This window comes from Pungitius pungitius, chromosome 21 (genome assembly GCF_949316345.1).
Source record: "Pungitius pungitius chromosome 21, fPunPun2.1, whole genome shotgun sequence".
In the NCBI taxonomy this organism is placed as follows: domain Eukaryota; kingdom Metazoa; phylum Chordata; class Actinopteri; order Perciformes; family Gasterosteidae; genus Pungitius; species Pungitius pungitius.
In genome coordinates this window covers 6,812,100-6,836,746 of record NC_084920.1, presented here as the reverse complement: position 1 = coordinate 6,836,746, position 24,647 = coordinate 6,812,100, and the positions used below count along the sequence as shown (strand labels likewise).

The window sequence follows — 24,647 nt, the reverse complement described above, 5'->3', positions numbered from 1 at the left end:
TGACAGCAGCAGCCTCGTTTAAACACCATCAGTCTTAATGAAGCAACACAGAGCGCATTCACCATCGATACAGAAAGCTCTCTGTTTGGCACATCATCTGTCGCCTTGGGATATTTGTTTATGCCTTTGCATATACTCTGAGTCTGTGTAACTGAAAGGGAGACTCAGGCTGAATGTATATATAATGGATGTGATGATGTAGTTGTTGTTGCTGCGTGTGCATATTTGTGTTCATTTGTGTCTCAATATTTTCGTGTACGCTTTGCTGGGTATAAAGGTGCATTCTGGCACACGCGGTGTGCTTATACACGCGTCTCTGTAGGCTGAAGTTGTGTTTATGTGTAGGCGTAAGTGTATTGGTGAGTTGTCATCAGTGTGTCATGTGGGTTTTCATAGCAGTGTTGCGGCCCTTTTCAAGCCCAGTGGATGGATGGAGCATGTCTGTGACGTAGCTAATTAGCATGTTAGAGCCTGTGCTGTTTCCACTACCTCAACGACACTCATCACTGATTCTCTCTGATGCTGCGGAGGGCGTGTGCCCGTGTGTGTGTGCCAAATGGATGTAATTCTCTGTGCGTATGTGTGTTTGTGCACTTTATAAGATTATGTGTGTGAAATGCTGGCGTGATGTGTGACAGAAAAGGAAGGAACGAAGAAATTAAGTCAGAAAGTAAGAGAAAAAGAAGAGAAGAGAAGAGTTTCTTAAAACTTGAGAGTATAGAAAATCTGTGCAGCATGAGTGTACAAACTAATTTAATTTGTATGTAATGTCTTTCAGTGGAATTACATTGTGAAGAAGTGGGTGAGCACAGATAATTTCAGTCTACATTCAGTCTCATTAAATAATTCTGAGCAAATTGAAGTTAATATTTTGACAAAAAGCAGTTTGACTAAATGTAATTTTGCAAACATTTGCCGTTTTGCAGTATACTGGAAAAATCATCTAGTACGAGTACATTTAACAGGTTGTTCACGCACAGGCGATCACTATGCAAGCCTCCCACCTCTTTGAGACAGCCCATGAAATTATTGCTGACTGGAGAACCGGGCAGGTCGGCTGTGCTGGGGCTCCCTCCCACATAGAAAAAGTCATCAGAGCCCAGCATGGTGTAGTCCTCCTGGGTGTAGCCCGTGGTGGTCAGGATGCCGTCCACTGAGATGGTCACCTACACAACAAAGCACAGGGAAAGGACACGCTATATACTCACACCAAAGGCAGCGCTAAGCGCTAGCTAGGCGCTGACCAGCCAAATTAGCCCCCGTTACTCTGGTAACCAATGTGTATGCATTGTGGTGGGAAGGCCTGATTGTTTGGGGGAATTGTCTGGTTGTGCTGTTAGGAATTCGTTTTTGGTGTGGATCAGTGCTAAATGTGTGCTGTGATTGAATAGTGCTGCCTCTTGCCTTGGCTGGTATCACTGCTATGAGAGGTATGTTATTATATACTGCTAAATGCTACTTGCTCACTCTGCCCAAAGTTGGAAAAACACTCTTGTGCACAAATCACACCATGTGGTGCACCTGCTTTAATTGGTCGAAGTTTATCAGTTAGAATGACAAACAGATCCTCTAGGCGATTAACAAGGATTCCCCAAATCTTCAGTGCCACCAATGGTCCACTGTGATTCTTCACACCTAAACTTCAAACAGCATGTCATTCTGTCTCTGCATTGCACTGACCTCCCCCAACAAACTTAACCAGCATTTGTACAGAATTAGTTTTACTATCTGGTAATTCAACTTTCACATAGAATGTTTTCCTCCTTATGTGCCTACTGCAGACTCCATTTTATCTTTCAAGTGGAAGATGCAGATTTACTTCCGAATACACAATCAACTTTCCCTAATAAGTGGTTAGTATAATCTAACCAGCCAAGCTGCTGTGAGGCTTTTGGCTTGCAAAGGTTCCCATCCCTGTCACACATAACTCAAAGTTAGCGGTGCGTTATTGCACCGATACTCTACAGTACAGTACTGACCATGCTCAACTGTCAGTACAGGTTGTGAGGTCTTTACATTTCCATCTACAGTCCCCTCTCACTGAAGGTGCTTATCCTTGCCGGGCAAACTCGCTCAGCCAGGCTCAGCCAGGCAGGTGTTAGTAAATTCTCTGCAGGCTTCTTCGTGCTTTTCAGTAGGTGTTAGTACGATTTACTTGTTAGTAGATGTTAGTTGTTGCACTGCTGGCAGCCACAGTAGCGCTACTTGTATCAGGCCAAGCTGTGTTGGGTTACTGAGGTTAGGGTTAATGGTTTCAATGCTGTTAGTAGTTGTGATGATGTTATGTTTGTTGTGTTGTTAGAGTGAGTTGTGATGATGGTGTTAGTCAGGTTAGTTTGTGGTCTGGGAGGGGGGGGGGGTAGTGTTAGATCAGTGAGTCCGAATGATATGACACATGAACGAACACAGACATATTGAGGTACACACACAGGCGTTATATGGTTTAGGTACATATATACATGTATGTGTGTAAACATATATAAAAAAATATACACACACACACATATATATATACATATATATATGTAGGTGCAAAAACATGCAGCTTGTTCCTCATGCATGCAACCACTGGCAGAGAGGACACAGTAAACACAAAAAATGAGGAAAGATTAATCAGTTGCAACATGGAGAACATGCAGTGGCAGAGTGAATGACTGAAAATCCAAAGAAGAAAAAGAAAGAAAGAAAAAAGGGTCAGAGAGGGGAAGAAATTTTGAATCACGCCATGCAGGAAGGGGGGGGGGTAGCTCGCCATTTGCGTGCAGGTGAGGGATGAGCCAATCAGTACACTCCTACATGTCAATCACAGAGAGATGGGGTGAAAAAAACAGATTTGGGGAATTAAAAAAAAAAAAGTAGTTGGCAAGGAGGGGAGAGGGGGCGGGGGCTTTTAAGCGTAAAAGATTACCAACCGCATTTATCCTTTTAGTGGTTTAGTTTTGAAGTCTATGGTTCAAAAAAGGAAATAGACACGGGGCAAACCCAAACTAAGAAACAATTAGAATGATATCTACCGAACAATGGAGTTTGTTTACCATAGCGTGTCCAATGCCTGAGTGCTTTGTAGGAGAGGGGGAGAAAGGAAAGCAAAAAACTGTGAACAGAACAACTTCGGGAACAAAAAAAGGAAAGCTAGAAGGCCTCTGCTGTGGTTTGCAGGTTGGTTGGAGTGGTTTTGCTAGGAGAAGGGCACAGGTTAGGGTTAGTAGAATGAATCATTCCATGGATGGTGGTTAGTTAGTTTCACTAGCAGGTTAGTAAAGTTAGTAGTCAAGTTAGTAGTACAAACAGGCATACGGTGGAGGCAGGGCACAGGTGGGTTACAAGCACCAGAGTGCCCGTGACCCTCCAAGTTCTGTAGTTCACTCTCTCTCTCATTCACTCACTCACTGACACACTCAATTTCAAAATCACACAATTAAAAAATCACTCACCTAGAGCTGAAGGCAGTGCTGGTCTTGTGGTTAACCCACTGTAAACTAAGATCTCAGGTATTTTCTTCCTATCACAGCATCACTGCGGATGGACAACAGACCACTGACCGCTTCTACATTGATTTGTTTCCCGCTGACTAAATTCTTTTCTGCCGCCCACTGCCCCCGAAACACCTGCAGCAGTCACTGTGGTTCACCAAAGTCAGGTGCATACCGAAACTATTAACCAAGGAATTATAAATAACTAACAACCATTTTCCTTGAGAATAAGGAGTAAAACTGAGAATAATAATAATTTTGACCATAAAAATGGAAATTAGACCTGGGAAATATCCATCTGTTCACATTTTTGAAATTCTCCTGGAAATCCTCATAAGAGACGAGGTGAAACAAGGAATTTGTTGCCAGTTAATCATCCACCGATTTCCAATAATTTATTCTCCTACTGAAATCCAAGCAAGCTTCCATCCATTCCTTAATCTATGATTTGTAGTCTTTTCGTCCAACCCTGTGACCCTTCACGTTGTCTTCAAGGCCTATTAATATCCTTTTACACCTCCTGTTTGCTCGGTCGCTCACTCCTCCACCTCCTGTCTGTCTGGTTACCTGTCTCAGGTTGCGGGTGACCTTGACGTCGTGCCAGGCGTTGTCGTTGAACTTGCCGTTGACGGGCTCCACCAAGGCCTCAAAGGCCCCGGAGCCGAGGTTGATTACAAGCGACACGGCTCCGTTCTTCAGTGCTAGGTTGACGTAGTCGGCTGACTTGCCGGTGTGAAGCATCAGGCCGTTGCGTTGCAGCGTCTTGAAAGAGAGCGTGATTTCATCGCTGCTGGACTGGATGGGGTTGGGCGACAGGTCGTAGCAAAAGTACTCAGAGCCCTTGAAGGTGGCAACGTACTCCTCGCGAGCTGAGACAGAAAGGGAGAGGGGAGGAAGAACAGGGAAGTGTGGAGCAATTACACACTTGTTGAACATTATTATAATGATGGCTACAACATCCAAGCTACATTGTTCCTTCCCACACTGCTCAAAGATGATGAAATGGTGGGTGTTCATCAGAGCCGGCCGAGTCAAACAAAGCTCTGCTGGGCCTGGATAAATTTGATTTGGATGCACGGTACAACACATATTGTTCGAGATGCTGAAAATGTTGTTATTGTCGAACAAAGCCGCACTGATGCCAGCACTTGGAATAAACACTTCCTTCCATACCTCTAATCGTACTGGGAGTGGTGTGTAAACAAGCTTTGATCACTCATGTGGGTTGGAGATTAAACAGTGTGGATGTGAGAGAGACAGTAGTGAGTCTGAAGCGTTCCAAACTTGTTTTGAAACCTGCCATCCTCCCTTTTGAGGGAACAGCTGTGCTGGCAGTCTGAAGTGATGTGGTCTTGTTTGACTACATGGGTCATTTAGTGATGTTCGTCAAAAGCAAGAATGCGTGTGTTTGCACAGGGAAAAATGCGCAGCAGCAGTAGAGGTCGAAAGGGTTTTGATGATGCGTCATGGCAGCCGAAGCAGGTGCGATTGGCCAATTACAATTCAGAATAAGAAGCAGACAGCCAATGGCTACTTACCTTGCACGCACAGAGTGACCCCCAAGGACACTAGACCAAGGTTTTGCAATCCATCATCCTTAAGCTCACACTCTCTTATCTACTCTCTCACACCTACTCATACAGAAATGCAAAGCCATAAACGCAAGCCAGCAGAGGAACAAATCTGCACACACGCATTCCTGAAAAAATGCTCATACTATTGTGATGGCATGCAAGCAGGGGCGACATCATCTTTCTCTTTCACCCCGCATCCCCCTTCCTTCGCATATCCGCTCTAGCGTTAATTCCTCACCACCATTCCCATGGTTCTGACACCTCCCGACAAGTTTCACGCCGCCATTCACGCCGAGCACGTCGACTTGCCCTCCTTTTCCTCTCCTCCGGCATAAACTTGTGGTTCACGATAATGAGGAGAACCCAAGGGGGATTTAACATGCACCAGCTAGGTCAGGCTGGAGATGACAGACACTTGATGAGGAACCATTGCAGAGAGAGAAAGAGAGTGGGGGGGCAGGTAATGAATAGACTGAAGTGTAATAGGTTATTAAGGTAGTGAGAGGCAGGGAGGAGAGCACTGGAATGGAATTGGCCGCACTTGAGTGAATGTAACATAATAATGAGAAGGAAAAAGTGAGAATATATCACAATTTAAAGAGTGATCGTGGCTTTGCTTTTGTTGCAGGAAAAAAATCTGTGAATGCCAGTATAAGAGTGAGAAACAACAAGTTGTATGCCAGCATGTGTGTGAGTTCCCCCTAGTGTGCGAAGCCTTCCCTCCCAGCATGTTAATTAAGAGTATGTGAGTGTGTGTGCATACATGCCTCAAAAAAAATATATAGGGGTTTTATGTGTGCATGAAATGTGTGGCAGGGGTGTGGGTGGGTGCTGGTCTCTGTAAATATTGGTGTATTGCTGTCAGAAAAGCTATTACCAACTCAGGGCCTCGGGCTAGTCTTTACTGAGAGGAACAAGAGCAAGGAGAAGGAGGGGGATGCACAAAAACACACACACACACAAACACGCACAAACAGAAAGAATAGCCACAAACGCTAACAGAATCTCAGTGACACACACATAGGACACATAGACGGATGTAGATAAGGCGGCGCGGTGAGGCAAGCTGTTCACAATGAGAACACATGCAGCCGTCCGGCAGCATTCTGCCGGTGATTTACGGAGGCGCCATTAGGTTTCAGCGCGCTGCTCCGCCATTCTGTTGCTAATTTACAGGCGTGTCATTAGACCAGACAGGAGCACATAAAGCATCTGCATCGATCTGGATGCTCTGGCCCGCAACAACAGGCGTACACATACACACAATGGAGAACATATGTCGTGCATGCATGTATTCGGCGTGCGGACACACCTTAATACACACACACAAACATATGCACGGAAACGCACACGCTCTCAGGTGGGCCGGATGGAGTGCTCGTGTTGTAGCTCAGATTAATGGAGTGAGTCAGTATTAGCTCAGCGTAAACAGTGAGACAGACACTGACACACACACCACACGTCACACTTCATCCTGTGGAGAGCAGTGTCGATCAAAGCAGGCCAGTAAGGCGGCGAAGGAATGCAGAGGAAGGGAAGAGAAAAGTTGGAGGAAAAGAAAGGAAATCTCAAGCTAATTTTCTTTGGAAGGATTGAAGTACGATCAACTTGTGTTTTACATGGCCCTTGTCTTTATCTTCTGTTTCTAGTGGGCCGATTGTTGTGAGGGAAATCTCTGACTGTAAATGTTCCGTCTTAATGACACTAGTTGATTAAATTAATTTCAGGACAAGGGATTCTCTCCAGCTAAGTTCTTTCCTGTTAGGCAGGTATCTGAAAGCTACTTATTGTGTTTGTTGGTTGTCTGACTTTATAATCACAGCTTCTAAGATCTGCTGGTTGTGAAGTTGTGTGGGAGGTCTGAGCGTGGTAATGGTTAAAAGATTGACTGAATGACCTGTCAACATCAAATGGCCGGCAATTCTAAAGCACAAGCATTAGGTATTTGTCAACTCAAGCATCTGAAATATGAGTTTTGATTCATAGATATATTTTCCTCAATTGAACAAGATTTTGGACTGTTAGTATGCCAAAATAATAAAGATATTGTTTGATATAATCCAGGTTCTTGCATTATTTTCTGTCATTTGTTTGCAATTTTGAGCAAAAAGTATACTTAGTTTGAGTTTTACTGATGGATTTATCTGGTTGCATTCTCATCTGAAAATCTTACTGAGACAATATAATAATTGCAATGGAAAAAAGGAAGGAATATCAATTACATATATATAATATAATAAATTAAATATATATAATATAATAATATAAATATAAATACAAGGAGGAAAGGAAAGGAAATGAAAGGAAGGAATTACCAGGAAATTGTCCATAGAACCAGTAAGGAAAGAAGAAAGCAATAACTAAATAACCACAGCCCAAAAACAAAGATGGAGGAGGATTGACATTATAATGTGAAGTCAATCATTAAACTAGTACTGTAATGAATAAGCAGCATGTGAAGATGCAGAAAGGAGAAAGTGAATCTGTGATCCGGTGGTTGCTGCTACTGGGACCAGCAGGAACCCTACCACCCCTCTGACTATCAAACACACATCACTTAGATGGGTAGGGTTGTGTGTGTGTGTATGGCTCATATGGCTTTGTTTCTTCTCATGGGTTTCGTCCTGAACATTTCAAAAACTATTTAATAATTTTCATGGCAACCCTGTGTTAGGGGCTCAGGAAATGTGAATGTGTTTGTGCATGTGTGTTTTGGGGAAAAGAAATGGAGAAGGAAGGCGAGATAGAAAGAGAGAGAGAGAGAGAGAGAAAGAAAGAGTGATTGAGTGAACAGTACATTATCATGGACAGCTGTACTGAATCAAAATGGCGGATGGAGGCTGGGAGCACATCAGGGGAGCCTACATTATAGGCTAGCACCTGATAGAGGGAGCAGGGTGGAAAAGATGCAGGGAGAAAAAAGGGAAAGATGCACAAGGGGGACTTTGAAAGGGAAAAGGATAAAAAAAGGGAGACGAAGACACTCATTGAGATGGGTGACACAAAATGGTAGAGAAAGAGGTAGAGGGGTAGGAAGAGAGACAAGGAAAGGGAGTGGCGGAGAGCGAGGGATGGATGGCTAAAGAGGACGAAGGAGAGAAAAATGCTGGTGTATCTAAATCCTAGTGTAGCAAGCCTCAATCATGGCAGCCCTGTCATTCTGGAGATAGCACATTGCAATTCCCCAGCACCTCGTTTTTAGCCCACCATGCATTTCTGCTATCAGCTCCTCTCAGACGGTCCACACACACACGCACCCACACACAAACACACACACACACACAATAAACTCAAACATCCAGCATGAAGGCATCTCTCCGTATTAAAAGACAGGTGGATTAACTGTGCCCTCATACTGAACAGATAGATGACCATCGTGAGAAATGTATGCAAATGCATGCTAACATATGCATAGTCTCTAAATTAAGTTAAAGTGTGGAAATCCACACAGCCAAGTTCACTAAAGACTTGCATCTCTATTCGGTGATATACAGCTTGTGGCGTTGAAGCGATTGGGCTATCACATCACAGCTAAGGGAGCAATACTGTAGGGGAGGATATTACTGTCAGGACACCAATGACAGATTGGCCGTCTGCAACGCTGACCTCTTCTTCTGTGTTTTGTTGCTGTTATAGAAAATGAAAGGCATTTATTTCCAACTTAAGAAACACCCTTGCCAATTGTCAATTTTTCTATTAATCTAATTTTTCTATTAATCTAAAGGTTAATTTTTAAATTTTAAATTAATTTTTAAATTAATGCATTAATTGTGTTGTCTAAAAAAATAGAGAAAAAAATGTCAAATAGCCCATTAGAAATATCTCAGAAACTAATGTGAGGTCCCCAAATGCTTTGTTTTTTTTCTGAGAACACTGGAAAGATGTTCTAAATGTTGAAATATTTAGAAAAGAAAACAGCTAATTTTCAGCTGTATTTATTACATTCTTTGCCTTTTTCCTTGAAATTGACAATCAAGGTACCAATTATCAAGGTAGTTCATATTCTGTTTCAAGAGAAACACACAGTTATGAAAAATGTCTGTTACAGTTTCACTGTGGTGTCCTTACAACACAAAAGCCTTTCTTGGTAACTAAAATATATTAAAGCTATAATTGCTTTTGAGCAGATATGTTTTTTTCTAAGTGAACTTTGTTTGGACACAAATAGAACATAACTTAATAACATCTTACATTCTGAATCCCTTTATTTTTGTATAATTTCATTTTCAGGAAAAAACAATGAACAGCCCCACTCCCTGCCACTATGTTCAATCATTTATTTCTTGTCCTTATTTGCTTCTTTTATCTATTTTCTTATCTCCCTCTCTGTCTGTAGGTTGGATTCGGCCTTCTCTCTGGTACCCAGGGAAACCATCTTGTTTCCATGACAATGACTGCAGGCAGAACAGTGTATCTGTCTTATGCTGGATAAGATCAGAGTCAGTTTCATCAACGTTAGACACACACACATACACACACAGGCTTGCACACAAGAACATGTATACATTATGGCACATATGCTTAGAGAAGGCGATAAAGCCCTGACAAACACGTTTGTGCATACAGATAGTAAAGCTCACACAGATTTGTATGCATGTAAATCCACACACACACACATGGTAGTGTATTATGTTTTTAACAAATGTTGTGGACATTTCACTTGTCATAGTTATTACAGAGAAACACCACAAGTAAACGAGTATGCGTGTGTGTGTGTGTGTGTGTGTATTCTTGTTCTTGTGTTTGTTCTCGTTTTGGCAAACCAAAAAGAAATGAACTTCAAATGCCAGATGGGGTACTGGAGTGAATCGCCAATTGGGCCACTACTCTCGACACTCTCACAGACACAATGGAAGGAGTTGGAACAGATAGGAGACAATTGGAGCACAAACTTGTTTTCCTTGTCTCTCTTTCTGAAAAGGCTGTGTGTGTGTGTGTGTGTGTGTTTGTGTGTGTGTGTGAGCGTGAGGTATCTGCAGCACTCATGAATACCATCCTGGCTAATGTGAGACTGTGTCAAGTCGACGGAGCCCAAGGAGAGATGAAGCACCCCTACTGAGAAACGCTGCAGTCTTATCTCCCTTCCTGTCTCCTTCGGCGCCTGCGACCTTCTCTTTCCACCTCTCCTTTCCCACTTTGTTACACGTACTCCTATCTTTCCTCACCATCGCTTTTCTACACTATGCAACACACACTACGCAACCCTCTCCTCCCGCACCCCATTCTCCATCTCCGCTCTATCTTTTTTTTCCCTTCATCCTCTGCAAATAGGGAGTCTATTTAATGTCTTTATTTTTAGGGCGATTACAGGCCGCATTCGCTTTGATTAGTGTTGAGGTGCATGTGCCACTATGTTAGCGCAAACTTGCTAACGGTATGGTAATTGCAGACAATTACCCATAAATGTATACATTAACTATTGGGATTGCTTCACATTTCCCATAGTGCGTTGTGTAACTGTGCATCTCCCTGATAATGTGAGGGGTAGAGCTCGCTGTGTGTTCCTGTGGCTTTCATTACAAGAGCTGCACGGGTGTTTGGCATTAATGAGTGTTGCAGTTCAGAACTTTAATGGCTGTTGGTAGCCGAGAGTAGATTTAGATTTAGTCTCATTAGCGCAAAGAGTATATCCAAAAAAATGCAGTAAAAACTTTGTAGCAATTGCTTTATCTCTACTGGCGGCCAGAGGGGGCCCAACATAGTTTGAAATTTCTTTTTTTAAGTCATCAGCAGTCAAATTCATGCCAGTCAGACGGGCAGGCAGCCAATCACCAGACACGTGCCTCTTAACACCAAGTGGTGTTCAGTACTGCTCACTGGCACGTATGGCTAAATTATGCAAGTATTACAACTATGCTGCCTAATGTGTGACAAAGATGTTTTATTGACAAATAAACAGTTTATTGCAGTGTTCACTTCAAGATGACTTACAACTATGTGAAACTGGGTTGCAGTTCCTTTGGGTATTTTGAAGGATGTGTGTCATTTGTGTATTTGTATTCTGCTGTCATTTTATAATAATTTTATTTTATAAGGGGAATATTCATATAATTCAACGAAGAATATTAATTTGAAAGAGCACCCGAACACCTACAATCACAAAGATAAGGCAACTTCTGTTGGACAATTGGAAATTATAACTGGCATGTTTCTATACTTTTATAATGAGATGATTGTCCTCGAAAATAATGAGCAGATTACAATTGCAATTTAAATTTTTGTTGATGAATTTCTTCTAATAATCCACACCTTAATTGAGCCCTCCAAGCTAAAAGAGAGAACAAATTTACAATAATAAACAATAATAATAATTAACAATCCTTTAAATTACGCAAATCTCTTTTCTAAATTTGTTTCAGCGCCTGCACATTATTTAAGAATAATCACACCATGTGTGCTTTATTATTAGAACTGTACGATCACGATGAGTAAGAGGTAGGAGACATGCTGTACTTTGCTGTTACTGACGGGTTCCTATTGTCTTGGCGCATGCTACCGCGCCCCAACCCCACATATGCTGGAGTCAGCACGACGCCGGGTGTGTGTGTGTTATTGTGACTTAAGCACACTCATGTGTATATCCGGGTGAGAACAAAAACGAGGCGGCTCGAAACAAAAGAGTGTGACGCTCAACATGTGAATGTGAGTGTTTCAAAGTGTGCGTGTGCGCCATGAGACAATGTTTCAAAATGAACCGCTTTGATTGCCAACGCTTTATGAGTCACAAGTGATGACTCACGATCCACCGCCCCTTAACATAGACTCACGCATTCACAAACACACACACGCACCTCGCTCTCTGTCCTGCCTTCATCCACTGACCGCAAAAAATATGCAGGCAGCCTTACTCATGCATATTTACACTGAACACACACTCCCTCACCTACTCAACGGGCACTCTAAAGGTTATTGTGTGTGTGTGTGTGTCAGTTAGTCCACCCGTTAACGTAAGTGCGTGTGTAAAGGTCACTTCAAGCGAGGCTAAGCACTTGTATATGCCATGCACAGATTGTTGGATTGATATTGAGAACACTTGGACATTCAGACAATCAGTTGTTATTATAAGAACAACCCATCTCCCAGTTTAAAATTCTCATATAAATATCACAAACGAGCATTGCTGCCAATTATGTCCAAGAGCTGTTCCTCAATCCTCCAGAACGCACAATCACTCATTCACCCAGGACCCTTCACGGTCTATTCTTGGCCAGACAGAAAGAAGAGAAAGGGCAAAATCTTCTTTTTCGACCAGATTATTGCTGCTCGATACTTTACAAAAAAAAGAAAAAAAATCCATTTCCCCCTTTTCCTTTGGCTGCCTGATACTTATGAAAATCCAATTTGGCTCCCTCTTTTCTTTCTTCCGTCCACATTTCACGCATTTTTCACCCACTCAAAGTGATTAGTGATCTGTAGGTATCGTTTCCAGGGAGAATGATAGCTATGTTTTATGAAGGAGGGGAAAGGTCCAGGGCTTCCCATCAGGACTGATGTCCCTTTGCAGAATGACTGGGTGTGGGGGCAGACGGGAGCACCGCTGTCCCTTTGCAGATACAGGCAGTTTCTCCACATCACAGAAGAGGAGACGACTCACTTTATCTGCCCCTCGCTTCCTCTTTCCCTCTCCACTCGCTCTATCATTCATTTCTTTAGCTCTTCTCTCAAAGGCACTGCTTCTTTCTCTGAATTTCTTCAACACACACACGCACGCAAACGCACAGACACACACACACCGTCCTCCCTCTCAAAGAAACTCATTTCAGCTTTGCGGGCTCCTCAAAAAGCCTCTTTACGCTGAGCTAACCTAAGCTAGGCTTCGTCTGCATCGTTTGACAGCCTTTACTCCTCAGTATGCAGAGCGAAAAACACACACTGGCACAAACACACATGCAGCTTCTCCACGAGTACAGTTTGGGAAAAAGACTTCAAAGGTTTAAAAAATAGATTAATCAGCCAGAGTCCTAGATTCAGTCTATCACGATCTGAATATCTGTCATGGTGAGGCCGTCCACTATACACAAATACGCTGAATACATTGTGTAATAATGCTGGAAACATATGTTAATACATGTCAGTCCTTAAGTAGGTGATTTAAAATGTTGAGCATAAGCCAGATGAAGCAATTAAATTTTCCCTGCCACCTGGATGATTCATGCCAGGGGTTTTAGGCAGAAACTTCAGCATTAGGAGCTTATTTAGCAATCAAAGCATAACATAAATGCTCACATATACCTGTCAGAATTGAACTCAGAATTGTCTCAGTGTGATAGCCGGATGCAGACATCGTTTGTGCACTTTTCACGATATTTTTATCCTCAAGCTTGGATGAACATCTTATTAAATAGCGCAACTCAGTGAATACACGGCGGCCCTGTTGCAATGGGAAACAGCCACCATCATGTCCTCTCTCACCCAATCAAAGAGCACAATAGACGCAGATCAGCCTGTCCCGGTCAGGCCTGTCTTGAAGTGGGTCAATCAGTGTATTCATCAGCGTCATGCAGAGCCGACCGATCCAGCAGCACCTACCTTCAGGTTTTGAAAAGCACCACAGAGCCGATTCGTTCGCACATATGCACGTACGCTTCAGTATGAGCACGCTCCCACACACATGCATCAACAGCTTACCTTAGCAGAAATGAAAGATTCCAATTTAATGGCAGCCAAAAATGAGAACTCAGAGCAGAATGGTCTGTCGATACATTTAACTTCAAAACCACCCGGAACAGGCCCTCGCTCATACACATACAAAAAATAAAGAATCAGGGAGGGGGTGGATTGGGTACCTCTGAGTTTTCCTAAATTCCCAGAGGTTGGTGTCCCAAACAGCGAGAAAGAGGGTTGGAACAAAGAAGGACGAAGGGAGAAAGAGGGCAAGAAGAGAGAGGTGGCATTGTAAGTTTTGTTAATTATTGAACAATTTCAGAAAAAGAGCCCAAGTCAGAACATGGACACTTATTTTGGGGCTGTTATCAGAAACACTGAACAACTTGGGGGTTGAGGTATAGTGGCAACGCCCACGGACACAGGAACTTCTGATCAGAATCACACATGCTAGCCAATGTATGAACAAGAGCCCATGTGACCAGCGACAGCATGGCATGCAGGAAGCCGATAAAAAGCAACGGATGAAGGTGAAAAAACTGCCACAGTCAGCGATTCAAACATGATGTAAAAGCGCAAATGCACACATAGGTATGCATCATGCACGGACACATTGAACTCTCCCATTCCCTCACTCTTACATTCAGATGAGAGGAAATGAAGTGAAGTGGAATAGTATAGACCAATTCAAACCGTCCGTGGAGTCAGTTGGGCCCATTGCTCCATTTCCATGACATTGAGCACATCCCCATGTACCCCGGCCAAGGAATGCCAAACCCTCCCATTACCCCCTCCCACATCAGCAGCCATGATTATAATGTTCCAGCAGAAGTTGCTCTTAGGCCCATCATCACTCTCTTCAAAAATCAATCCAAAGATTATTGTAAGGCCATATTTAATTTATCATTAAGCAATTGTTCCACTGTCATCCATTTCAGTTTAAATTTAAACCGAAGTTCTAGACAGGAACAAATGGGACAGTTTTCAAGAGATCTCAATTACCAAAAAGAAAAAAAAGATGACTGACCTTAGTTCAGTGCCTAGAGAGTCAACTTCCTCCCGCACCAGGTGGTGATGAAGTGGGAGAGTGTGTGTGCATGTGGGGGGTGAGGAGGTGTGAGGGGTGTGAAGGGGGGTAAAGCAGAAGACAACAGGAAGTGAGGTAAGATGAGGCCATACCTTGGTCGCCAATCATCAGGTGTGCCAGACCTTAAAGGAAGACAAGAGCACAGTCAGCACAGCAAAGGATCATGGGGTGTGAAGTGTGTGTGTGTGTGTGTGTGCGTGCATGCATGTGGGTGTGCATAAATGTTATTTGTGATACAGGAAGTTAGTCAATCACATGCTGGTGAAGGCTTCAGTCTTCAGTATAAAAGTGTGTTTGCATGTGTGTGTACGACTCCTCTAAATTATTGAAAATGTCTAAAAAAACTTGCTTACTCATCCTCGGCTGGGATCCTACGCACAACCAGGTACGCACACAGACGTCTGCACACAGCCAGTACAGTGTTTGTGTGGGCCTACAGTATGTCTTTATAACCTTGAGGCCAAAGCCACTTCAAATGATCGCACACGATGTGCAACTTACCAGATGTCAGCAACCAACCCCTACATACCCACACGGACCAACACACATTTACGGTGTCTATCCTTAGGTGTATTTCTAAAATAGACGATGTTATGAGAACACAAAGGCCAGAATGTAAAGGACAGGGCAGGAAAAGGATATCGAGAGATAGTGGGGAGAAATTTTGATATTAAGATGATTAAAGCGCTAAAGAAATGTTATGTATTAAAAATACACTCGACAAAAAAACCTGAACCAAAAAGAAAGGCAAAGAAAGAGATGTTTGAATGAAAAGAAGGAAGAGGAACTTAACCACAGGCATAGAAGCAAGTGAGAGAAAGACAGATAGATAGACGGATAGATAGAAGTGCAACCTACCTGGAGTGTAGCTGTGCTCTGGAAAGGTGTCGCGGCCAGGCGAGGAGAGAGAGAGACAGACATTCATTAACATGCATGCCAAGCCCTCGGGTTACCATGGCTACTTACTGTACATGCACACCCGTCCAAGGTTACCGTGGTAACATACTGTACATGCAAAGTCCACTCAAACGTCACAATGGATACCATGCTGGACTGGTAGCCAAAACTGAGGTTTGTCTATGGATGTATTTGTTTACGCACACAGCTGCATTTTAAATGAATGCACAATCTCTCTGTATGACTCCACATGTGTACATGTACAATTACATGAGGGCACACACACATACCCACCCACACTTGTAGATTGTGGAGGAGATGTGGGCGAAAATATACTTTCCTACCTGTGTGTTTGGATTGGAGAGCCGTTTAACCCAGAACTTACCTTGCAGCCGCTTCCCCTGCCCAGAACACCCCGACAGACAGCATGCAACAGACGCACACACACACACACACACACACACACACACACACACACTGAAACACGCAGTCTCACTCTTTGTGTCCTTCACAAACACATTGTCGAGCAAACATTCACTTACATTGAATACAGCAGTAAAATGAATGTGAATTAGAAGGAAAATCTAAAGTATGCCAGGATTGATTAGCAGTGCAGGAAGATGAGGGACATGCGTGGTTCAATAATAGGACAGAGTGGGTGTGTTTTGGTCTGCACGTGAATGTGTGCAGGCGTGTGTAAGTATTCTGAGCTGCGTGCACATCTGGGTGTTTCCTTGCCTCTGCCCTTGTGCTAGTAGCATGGCAGAAACGGGTGGAGGCATAAGCATGCTAGCAGAAATTCGCCCTCAAGGACAATGCAAGCCAGGTCAGGCCTAACAAGCCGATTCAGTCTGCCTTCACTGGAGGGCAGAATGGCCTATACAGTATTTACATTTTTGCATAGCACTGCCCAAACTCTCCTCACTCAATCTCAAATTAGTTTGATCCAAAACTGACAAATTGTTGTGTTTTGGAGCAAAAGCCATTTCCTCACACTAGTGTGAAAGGGATAATATACTGTCTTTCTTTAGAGGAGAAAGGAGACGCTTACAGTATATAAGGGTACTATATTACTTTAAGTCCTTCTGAGCTTGTCACAAATCTGCAAAAGTACAAGTGTGAATAAAGATGGATCATTAGGGAGCCTTGAAGATATTGTGTAATTGTAAATGTCTACGTAAACTAAATCTGCCACAGTAAAAATACTCATTTTGTTGTTTCCAACACAGATCCATTTTTCATCCAGAGCATACTCATTCTGTATTAAATATTCATAACACTTCTTCTTTTTCTAATATTCATAGGCTTATCATTTCATTTTACAGCTTTATAATGCAGGTTCAGTAAGGTTGCTGAGTTCGAAATAATACCAAGGTACCATGTAAGCGGTAAACCTTAATATCAACTCTGCCTGAATCTTACAAAATCACTATCCAGGACTCATGTGGTCATAAATGGGGCCTATTTCTAAAGAGGCAGTTATGGTTCAACTGTGTACAATCAATTCAATCACAACCCTTTAGATGATGTAGCTGTTAACATTTTTCTCTTCATTCAAAGTGGAATTTTTTTACTAAGCTTTTATTCCTCACTTCCATTTCCATGCACTTAATTCCTCTCAGATTCAACCTTTCAATTCTCTTCTCCAAGGCGTCATTTATAATAACATACAACATTCATACATAAGTTGGTTACTCACTAGTAGTGATATTGACGCGTGGACATTACCTCAACCTGCTGATCCTGTGGTCAAAAAAATAACCCACGGAGCCAACACTTCGTCAGAAAGAACACGACACTCCAAATAATTTAAGCCGTCCACACAGAATGCATCATCTGCTCGATTCTCCCACCAGACCTCTTTGTGTGTCTGAACTATTTCTGAGAATGAGGTCTGTGATTGAGAGGTCAGAGATAAGAACCAGGCGTCAGAAACCCTATTTAAGTTTGTTTTGCTGCTCTTTATTTCTGTCTGAAAAGCGGCTGGTTGACTGGAACAGTGAACCGAAGGTAAGACACAAAAGAACCCTTTTGAAACAGGTCGTTAAGATACTCTCACTCTTCGCCATGAAAAAACCTCTGCTGCAATTTTTACCTAAAATAAAATTTGAAACTGAAAAGCCAATGAATAATATAAACAGAATTTATTCTCTACTGCTTTATTATTTCACATGATAGTGAAATTATTACAACTGAATAAACCACTGTTCCCCTCAGGTCCTTTTGACCTGGAACCATTTTAAGAGACTACTATTATTAACACCGGCCACTATTGTCAAGATAAAAAAATATATAATTCCACCAAGCATCAATATGTATCACTTATAATTGAAATGTGAGTGATCTAGGCCCTTAAATTGTATAAGTAGCCTCTTGTTGAGCGACAGAGTGCCGGTCCAAAGCAGGTAGTGTGTTGTGTCTGGTGAGAGCCTCTACATAAAATGTCTTCACCTCTCATTTAGCCTGCAGAGCTGCACTGCTGTTCGGTACCTCGTGGTGACGTGACTAATGGTGGAGCCTGAACGCCAAGTGAACATTTTGCTCCATGTGTTTGCATGTTTGTGTTACATGCGTTTGAGTATTTGTGTGTGTGTATGTGTGTGTGTGTGTGTGTGGTTGTGTGTGTCAGTGCTGCCTGTGGCTCCCAATGTGCACCAACAAGCAGCAGTGGAAATAAAAAACGCAGGGTGGATCAGACTGGCTCGGATCAGACTGGCTCGGATCACGGGTATTTCTCAGCGCAGATGCTGCATAGAGGGGATCATATAACTTCACCTGTCACCTCGTCAATGTATGGACACACAGCGCCTGCAGAGGGGAGAGGCAGGGCTGCAAACAAAGGTTTTCATCCTTCAGATTCATCAATTGAATTTTTTTTGTCTATGAAATATCCTAAAAATGATTGAATGTTACTCGCCAATTCCCAGAGTACAAAGTGAGGTCTTCAACTCGCTCTCTGGTCTGACCAACAGTTCAAAACCCAAAGTTGCTTTATATAAAATTATACAAAACACAGAAAAGCGGCCAATCCTCACACTTTAAACTTAAACTATGGATAACGATTCACTTTACCATCATACACGGTGATGACAAAATAATTAAATTCTCACATTTGAGGAGCTGAAGCGAGCAAATATTTGGCATTTGTGCATGAGATATTTCTCTCAAAGAACTCTTTGATGAATTGACAAATGATTGAAGCTATGCCTAATGCATTACTTCTTTCCTTGTCAATCAACAACTCATTTCAGCACTACTGAGCGGAAAGCCTCAGCTACCTTTTCTACCTGCTTAGAAAACAAAGACCATTATCGCCTTATGGATGCCTAAACATACAAACACACACACTCATCCCTTCAAACATGTAAATACAGAAGAGCAGCCCGACAGACACAATCCCTTAAGTCAGTGCGAGCTGAGTCCGCTGCGCCCAGCAATGAGCTGAGGAATTAGGTGTGGGGAAGGTTGGAAGAGCAAGGACGGAGAAAACATTCCTGGCATGAGGTCTCCCTATTAGTCCTGTCTCCATGGCAACCTAGGCAATCTCACTGGCCACTAATGCTATAGTGTGATATGGTGGTGGTGGGGGGTAAAGGGAAGTGTGTAGCCGACAGCAGTGTCTGGTGAGGTGTGAGGTCAAGTAGGTGACAAAGGGTGCCATGGCAAGGCCACTCTGCCATTTATGGGCGATGCATTTGCGTCATCAAAATATCAATCACTGAGGCAACGCTGGAAGGGATCTTTGGCATTGAAAAATAGAAAATGGATAAACACACACAGGAGTTTTAAGCACTATTGATTAAGTGCAGATTTGATCTGGGATGAACTGAGGCAAATCTGATGACACACGCAACTAAGCAGCGGGGAGTGAGCGCATTTTACATTACCGGCCAGAACAAGGTAGCTGGGTTCATTAAGCAGCTGCTTTGCCTTTGTAATGTCCGGCATTACAGTTGCCTGTATATTGGCACTTGAATTTACCAAAGGCTTGTTTGACCCTATTAAGGTGTCTTTATTTTGCCTCTATAAGATGACATATTTATTCTCATGTCAGTCTGTTTATTTTCACGGTTCTTCATACCACTGACAGGACACTCTTTTCTGCTTTTAATGCAATAAGAACACTGTAATAGTAAAATAACACACACTTTATACTTGACATAAGCACGCTCACCCACTCACTCACTCACTCAAAAACTGAGCATCTTAAGAGGCTGCAAGCTGATTAAATGAATGGCAGGAAATGGACTGTAAACACTGCATTTCTGCACCCTATGTATTGTACTTGTGAAGGCCATTTAGAATCAATGCCAATCCATTAACACAGGCAGCCAGGTGTCTCCCATGTGACAACCACTGATTTCAAGCCTCTTACTAATTCCAATTAATGTCACTCAACACGAGCCAAAAAACACATCCATACAGGATCTATATTGTTATGTTTTGCCACACATACACCAACTGTGCCCATCAGGTCTTCAAAGCTGCCAGCCAGGAGAAGTTGACAGTCAATTTCAGGAATTTAGAATTAAAATCTCTCCAGCTCAGCTAAACTGCACTTGTAGACAGGGCTGAGCTTCCTTTGTTTAGGAGGTACATCCAAAATTGGGAGCCATTGGCAGCTATAAAAAAATCTATATCAAAAGCAATCTGGATGCATGTCTCGCAATGTTTGTTGATGCTGCTGTTGCATAACCATCAATTCAAGGAAGCTGTGAATAAAAATTAGATGTCTGCAGGTGTTTGAGGTTTATGGTAATTTAGAGATACGGATCCCCAAAAGTAAGTTTTTTTTATATGTGTGCATCTGTAAGGAATGAGATGTATATGATGGGTCAGCATGATTCTGGGGCTTACCTTCGCTGCAGTCGTTGCCTTGGAAACCAGTGTCGGCGCAGTCGCAGGCGGCCTGGCCGTTGACCACGCTGCACACCCCTCCGTTCTGGCACTGGTGATCCGGACCACAGCCAGCTGTTACCGTGACGCCCTCTGAGCTCTCCAGCGTCGCCAGTGAGCCGTTGACGCTCACCGCCGTGATCCAGCCACGGAAGGCGGGTTGTTCCCGAACCGAAGGGGATGTGAGTCGCAAGGGCGAGGAGTGGAGCTCTGGTGTCACCCCGCCCATGTAGGTGTGGCTGAACACTGTCATGTCTCTCCTCTTGCTCTTCACTTCCGCCCATCCCTCCAGTCGCCCGTCGACCTCCAACGAGGTGTTTCTCCAGTCCCGCTTGACACGCACCGCGTGCCAGTGGCCGTCGCTGACCGCCACGCCTGATTGCAGCTCCGCCGGCTCTGCGCAGAAGATGGAAAAGCGCAAGCGGAGGTGGCCGTGGAGAAGCAGCAGCTCCAGGAAGTCGCAGAACCCCTCGTCGTCCAGGTAGAGCAGCAGGCCCTCTTGGCTGTGAGTCCGCAGGCTGAAGCTCAGCACGCTTTCGCAGCAGGCGTTCCACACCGGGAACCGCCCCCACTGGCTGGACACGCCGCCAAACTCCAGGACCTCCCCTTGGGCCTGGCCCCCCGCACTGCACAGGCACAGCCCCAAGAAGAGCAAGGGGGCTGCCACCCAAACGCACACCGCCATCACAGTCATACACACACTCGCTCTCACACTCACACACACACACAGACACACACACACACACACACACACACTGGAGGAGACGGAGGCTAGAGCTGGGGTTTTCCCTCCAGCCTACAGCTCATGGTGACAACTGTTGGGCCACTTTGAAGAAGAAGCCTTCTCTTTGTGTGTCAGGTGCGCCCTGCTTTTCTTGGCAGTGCTCTTAACAATTCGAGGCTCCTACGCGACACAGCTCCAGAGGGGAAAGAGTGGGGGTCAGGCAGGCGTTCCCTCCCTCCTTTGTGCACGCTCGAGGAATCTTCTTTTTCCTCGGCCTCTCGCTTGTGTCTTCTCTGATGTGTTCGGCTGCTCTCTATTCAGTCTTTCAGTCTTTCATTCTTTACTTCTGACATACGAGATTCCAGGTGTGTGTATCGGTGTGCACATCTGTGTGAGTGTTAGATAAGTGATGAATAGGATGTGAACTCCATCTCTGTGTCCCAGATAGGGCCTTATCCCCCATGAAGGCAACTCCCCACGGAGTATGACTGTGTGGGTCGGTGTGGCTCACACATTGGTAATGGAGAAAAATGACACCGTCATAGCAGAATTGTCTCCCCCTCCTCCTCTCTGTCTTTGTGGGGTAAGACCTAAAGTGTGTGTGGGCAACGTATGTGTATGTGTGTGCATGCAAGAGTGAGGTGTGTGTGTCTTTCACTGCCACGTCATCACTCTCTCCAGCGACCTACAGAGAGACAAGAGACGGCACAATCAACGAGGGTCACACACACACACACACACACACACACACACACACACACACACACACACACATGTAAACACTGATGCACAAGCTCTCTCTCGCGCACACGCGCACGAACACACACAGCATAAAATCAGCCGGAGTCCGCTATTGTTCTCAAATTACTATCTCTCATGCATTTTATGCTCTCACTCAAATGGAGACATCAAATTATCACAATACACATATAATATATAACCCAAATCAAGACAATTAACAAAATCTGGATCTTTTTTTAATTCCTGTTCCAGTGCAGGCACATTGGCATACACGTGCACAAACCAGCACTGAGCAGATCTCCCATCATGCCGCAAGAGATGTTAGATGGTGGAATACCTGCGATTGCCTCAACCTCATGAAGCACATATCTTTTAAATCAAATCTGGCACTTACTAGTATTCAAAAAGAGATTATTTTCTTCCTTTTCTTTTCTTTTTTAAACATAAAATAATGAATAACGGTTGATGGTGGCCACCTTGTGTCAACTAACATCACAAAGAGCGGCAGTAGCAATGCGCTGCGGCGGATGACTCAAACCGCCTGGCTGGCTTCATCGAATCGACGGAATCCGAGCTCATTTCTAAACACTGAACACCTCTGCATTGAAAGTGGCTGAAAATGAAAATGCTCCACGGTATTTACGGTATATTCAAATGAGGCAGTTTTGTTCTCCGCGAAACTGTGAAAGGTGGAAAGCGCCGACATCACGGTTATCGATGGATGGGATGAATGAATGCGGTTGAAATATCGATTTTCGATTTGCGGCCATACCCTCCCTTCATTTTTTTCTAAACACGGCGCTCATTACTTCACCACAGCGGGAGTCCAGTCTCGTCACCTGCACCTTGGCACTAAACTACAGCTTAGCTAAGCGGTACCCCGGTATTCCGTTTTTTATTCTTTTCTTTTACACGGTTGCTGTTTTGATCGGAACCCGGTATCGGTGATGTGACGCCCTAGACCTATTAATAAAAATGATAATGATAATAATAACACACAATACCAACCCGACGGCGGGTTCCTCTCTTTGCGAGCATACAATAAGCTGGGAAACCGACTTACCTCACGCACATCTCGGGGTTCCACTGCAACAGTGCGGCGCGCAACTCATCGATTTCCCCTTCCCATCTGAGGGGAATCTCAAAGGGGAAAGCACCTGTGCGCCTGGTGGTAGATAGAACCGGTCTACCGGACAGGGACAAAATTATCACAGGCTCGCCTCCAGGCGACAAGGTGCGATTGCGCTCTCGGTCTCTCTCTCTCTCTCTCTCTCTCTCTCTCTCTCCCCCGTCCTCTTGAGGAGGAATAGGTGCAGTCTGATGCTCTACGCGAGACTCGGCAAGTCACGTGATCGCGCAAGAGAGGAGACAAAAAGAGTGTGTGTGCGTGAGTGCGCGCGCGTGTGTGAGAGAGCTAGAGTGAGAGAAAGAGAGAGGGGGGTGGGCGGGGCCGCGCACTGCTGCAGCACCTCGGACAGCGCACACTCATCGTAAACGTAATTACCGGAGGTAGAAATAAGGCAAAAACCGAGGTAGATCCGAATGATGATGATGATGGCTCTTACCTCTCTCGTGCGACAGGAGCGATGGAAGGAAGTCAGCAATTTGGTAAAGAGTAGGGTGGGGGAGAGGACAAAATTAAAAGGAAACGGGACCTTCTGAATTTTACAAGTTGCCCTCTCTGTCTCGCTCACAGTCACACTTACACATAAAGAACATTATCTTAGATTTATGGATGGAAAAATACACCATATATACATTGTGGTTTGGAAAGACCCTTTAGCTCAAATATAGGGAAGTCTCAATTTCACAACAATGATGTTTTATTAAATGCTGTGCCTCTCTTGATGCAACAATTTGGGGAAGTCCATTTTCTTTTTCATTGTGACATGTGCATGTTAACTGTGCTAAAGGCTACTGGTATGCGGACACCTCTGGGGTGAACTTTGACCTCTCTGTGTGAAGCTCAATGGGAAGAAATCCCTTAAGCCAAATTGCCAAATGGGCTGCATGAAAGCTTCCCCAAAGAGCGTCCACATACAGTGTGTGTGTGTTGCACTAACGTTTGCAGATGTATCGTGTATTTATATTCATGCTAGATGTATGCTGGTACTAAATTTACACCATGCATAAATCATTAGCAAACACACGAAAACATACAGACAGAGCTTTTCTTTGCCTCAACTAGCAAACTAGCAAGCAGATTTGTTTTCCTCCTTTTACAATTGCTTAAACACTCATCTTGATCGAGGGCTAAAGGTGTGGGAGGGACGCCTTTGCTTGTATAGTTGTATATATCTAATATATAATATGCTCAAGCAAGCAGCTGGAAGAGAGGCAGCTTTAATGGTTGTCACGGTTTGAGCTTTCTTCCTGTTTTATTTTGTAGTTTCATGTCTCTTGCTTCGGGCGAACTTCACTTCCTGCCTTGTCTTGTGATTGTCTGCAGTGTTGATGATTGTTTCCACCTGTGTCCAATCACCTGCACCTCCATTGTGTTTTTAAGCCTAGTGTGCCTGTGTTTTGTTGGCATTTTGGCCAATTTTTGGAGTTATTAAAAAAATACTTTTTGTCTGAACTCTGCGCTTGAGGCCTGCCTTCACCAGCCGTCACGACAGTTGTGCCATGGTATATTAGGTGGCCACACAGCT

At 43.8% G+C, this 24,647-nt stretch overlaps 1 protein-coding gene across 18 annotated transcripts in view; it reads right to left on the bottom strand.

Moving 5' to 3' along the window:
• nrxn1a (neurexin 1a) overlaps positions 1 to 23,285 on the bottom strand; it is a 50,433-nt gene extending 27,148 nt beyond the window's left edge. For 3 of the 18 annotated variants that reach the window (XM_037463934.2, XM_037463942.2, XM_037463943.2), the window contains exons 1-5: positions 23,060 to 23,284; positions 20,493 to 21,940; positions 4,041 to 4,342; positions 3,036 to 3,059; positions 1,005 to 1,166 (exon numbers count right to left, since the gene is read on the bottom strand). In XM_037463934.2, the coding sequence (XP_037319831.1) occupies positions 1,005 to 1,166; positions 3,036 to 3,059; positions 4,041 to 4,342; positions 20,493 to 21,225 (1,221 nt within the window). In that variant the 5' untranslated portion in view covers positions 21,226 to 21,940; positions 23,060 to 23,284. Of the gene's footprint in view, positions 1 to 1,004; positions 1,167 to 3,035; positions 3,060 to 4,040; positions 4,343 to 13,833; positions 13,846 to 14,830; positions 14,861 to 15,596; positions 15,615 to 20,492; positions 21,941 to 23,059 lie in introns of all 18 variants that reach the window. The other 15 variants (XM_037463935.2, XM_037463937.2, XM_037463926.2 and 12 more) reach the window with 11 other exon arrangements.
• Between the last annotated feature and the right edge of the window lie 1,362 nt (positions 23,286 to 24,647).